General features: G+C 38.0%; 1 protein-coding gene across 1 annotated transcript in view; it reads left to right on the plus strand.

Moving 5' to 3' along the window:
- LOC105048055 (small ribosomal subunit protein eS24z) overlaps positions 1-2800 on the plus strand; it is a 4641-nt gene extending 1841 nt beyond the window's left edge. The window contains exons 4-5 of the mRNA XM_010927242.3: positions 1919-2005; positions 2581-2800. Of these exons, the coding sequence (XP_010925544.1) occupies positions 1919-2005; positions 2581-2622 (129 nt within the window). The 3' untranslated portion in view covers positions 2623-2800. The remainder of the gene's footprint in view (positions 1-1918; positions 2006-2580) is intronic.
- The last annotated feature ends 465 nt before the right edge of the window (positions 2801-3265 follow it).

Raw genomic sequence — 3265 nt, forward strand, 5'->3', positions numbered from 1 at the left:
GGTCCTAAACAAAGTGGAATAGAGGAAAAGGTTATTGTTTAGTTAACTTGAGTTTAGTAATGGTGCCCCTTCATCAGTCTCTGGCCATCCCACTTTATTGTGCCTTTCCGAGTAATGAGATTGACATTTCATCACCTCAAGGTCATACTACTAGGTTTATTGCAGGGGTTCAAATTTTTTATTTAAAACTGTTAAGATCTCACCTACTTTTGCCTGTTGTGCTATCAGCTGGTTGTAGGTTAAGTAGGTTATACATCTGAGGGTTCTAACCTGCTGTATCTGAACCCTATTAGCATATATTGTTCTTATATATGTGTACAGGCACACGTGCATGCATGTGGCATGTATATTAGCTGATTTCATCCCTTCTCATCTAGCTGATCACCCAATTCTTCTCCTCTCCCCCCTTGCTTCACTCCTCGCCTTTTCATCTTTCTTTTTCCTTCTCATTTTGGATCTATAGCTTGTCGAGTGTATCTTCTTTGAAATGTTGGCCCATTGCCCAATTGCTATAGTTACCAGTCTTGAGGGCTTTATTGCTTGTTGTGCCACCCTTTCGTGCTCAAGCCCTTTCTCCTTCCCCTCCTTTTCTTCCTCTCTTCCACTATCTTCCCTTTTCCACTCTCCCAAGCTATGGCTGGGTTGATCCAGTCAGCCTGCTAGTGGCTTTAGGTCAGAGAAGTGTGACTTGCAAGCGGCATGGGCTGGATTCGTGAATGTCAGTCTGACTTGTATCTAATATGATCCATTGCCCTTATTGATTTCTTTTATGATGAGAGAGAACAATAGGAGTCTTGGGTTATGAAGAGTCATATTTTTAGACTGGATGTTCAATATGGATCTAATTAAATATCAGAACTCAGTATTAGCAGGTTCCATCAGATCCAATCACTATGAACCTTACTTTCATCTTTTATTTGCGAGGTTGACTCTTGCTTCTATAGACCTGCAAGCATTAAGACCGGTCAAGTTTCTTAATTTTCCTTACAACGTGCACAATGTCTGTTCATGGTCAAATTTTTCACATTAGTCTGTGTGGCAAAATATAAACTTCTAACTACTACTTGTCATTAAATTTTCTCAATACACTTTTCCAACTTTGCCCCTAGCCTAGTAAATTTAAGATTTGTACTTTGGTTAATAATACTTCTTTTCTATATTAATTCAAAAAATATGAATATTCCATTTTCCTTAGAGTCCCCCAGATGTTTTCCTGGAAAATAAAACTGTGAATATGCCTTTGAAAGTTGTAGTCATCTCCCAAGAGCCGGAAGCTTTGTCAAGTAGCCAGTGGTTTTGGGAAAGTTTGGTAACCTGATCAATCAATATCAGCTAGCAGAATACTTTATTTGTAGTAAAGTTTAGATCCTGGTGAAAAAAAGTTGATAAATGGAATGTTGTATCATTGACATAAATGCCTACCTACTTTAATTTCTTTATGTTTTGGTAAGGGACATAAATGAAGGGGAACTCTTTGAACATTATTTTGGACTACCAATTTCTAGAATTTTATTGCAAACTTTAGGCAACTTTGAAAATTTGCTGATGGACCTACTTTTTTCTGGGTGTATAACTAAGAATGTTGACTATAGGAAAACAGACAACTATTGAGTAATCAAGTTCTACTGAATCACTTGATTGAATGCATGTGTAGCAGATGTGTATAAAACCAGTTTGGAATAAAAAATAAACTGTGAAATTAAATTAACTGATATAGGTTTAGCTTGAGAATTTACACCTTCCTGTGTACGTCACTGTTAATTTGAGCCTACCTTCATTCTTTTAGCCATAGCTGGGTTTCTTCATATATTTCTCCTGTAAATAATTATTATCATGTGCTTCTATGCTGGTATCATGTGAGGTTGATTCTTGTTTTTGGATATAATAATCTCTCGGTATTGTAATGGTTATTTTACAGAATGGGCTTGCCACAAAGGTTGAAAAGTCACGGAAGCAGATGAAGGAAAGAAAGAATAGGGCAAAGAAGATCCGTGGAGTGAAGAAGGTGAGCTAAACTATCCTTCTCAATTTTTTGTTAGTTTCTGAAAAAAATAGTTTAATGCTTGCTTTTTGATAATATTGGACATCCATGAGAAAATATAACTGCACTTGCCACAAATGGCAGCAAATTGTTCTTGCATTGCCTTTGACATCTCAAATGAGGTTTCATTGAGATGATCCTAACCTGATTTTGATATATGGTCATTTTTTTTTGGTTATTTTGATAAACAACTGTGGTGGCTTCACCAATCATTTCAACATGGAATAATTGCTGTGGTCAAACAAGAACCTCCTCCAACTAGCTGAGGTTGACGAGCACAGATCCTCTGCGGTGCATGGGCAGAGTGTTGTGCCACTGAAAATGGCCACAGCCATCAAACAAGCTGGTCCATGAGGGCATAAGTGTCATATATGGCGTGCATTGTTTAATGGCCATCCATCTCCCAATGGTGGCCATCCAGCACTTGCACCGCAGAGGATTTTGGTTGGAGGTTGAAATGCTGGTCTATGGACTGTTTGTTTGTATCACAAGTTGTCTCTCTCTTCATTGCTGACCAAATTATTCTGTGTAATGTCCAGACAAAGGCTGGAGACGCCGCCAAGGCTGGGAAGAAGAAATGAACCAAGGCAACACATTTTTTCTATCTTTTTCTTCAATTTTGGCTTGTGCTGCTTGATGGACATGACATTCAGCTTTGCTTGATTCAGTATTCAATCTGTAGGATGATTTTGTATTTCTGCATTTGAGTTTAGTAAGGACACTCTCAAACATTGATATTGTTATCCTGTTGCTTGTGCATCTCAGTTGTCTTAGATCCTCATTTCCTTTTCACATGCTATGTTTATCATGGTAAGCTGCAACCTCATACGGCAAGAAGATTTATAGGCGGGCCTTTGCCATGGCACAATCAATCTACCTATCTATTGTGGCAGTTTTAGAGGGATTTCAAACTAAACTGCTAAAAACATTATGCAAAACCTTTGGTATAGTTTTCGTATGCTATGCTTATCATGGTTAAGGTGGCAATCTGCTGTAGCAGGAAAATTTATGGGGGTCTGTTGCAATGGCGCAGTCAATCTACCCCCCCGTGGTGGTATATTTATAAGGATCTCAAACTAAACTGCTGGAAACATCATAAAAACATTAGATATACTTCATTAGATTTGTTTTATAATCTTTGTTTGGGAGACCTTGACGTCATAGGTTGACTTAATTTAAATATTATGGGCCTCTGAAAGTCAAACATGCTGTTTGCTGTTTCCG

Source organism: Elaeis guineensis, chromosome 7 (genome assembly GCF_000442705.2).
Source record: "Elaeis guineensis isolate ETL-2024a chromosome 7, EG11, whole genome shotgun sequence".
NCBI lineage: Eukaryota > Viridiplantae > Streptophyta > Magnoliopsida > Arecales > Arecaceae > Elaeis > Elaeis guineensis.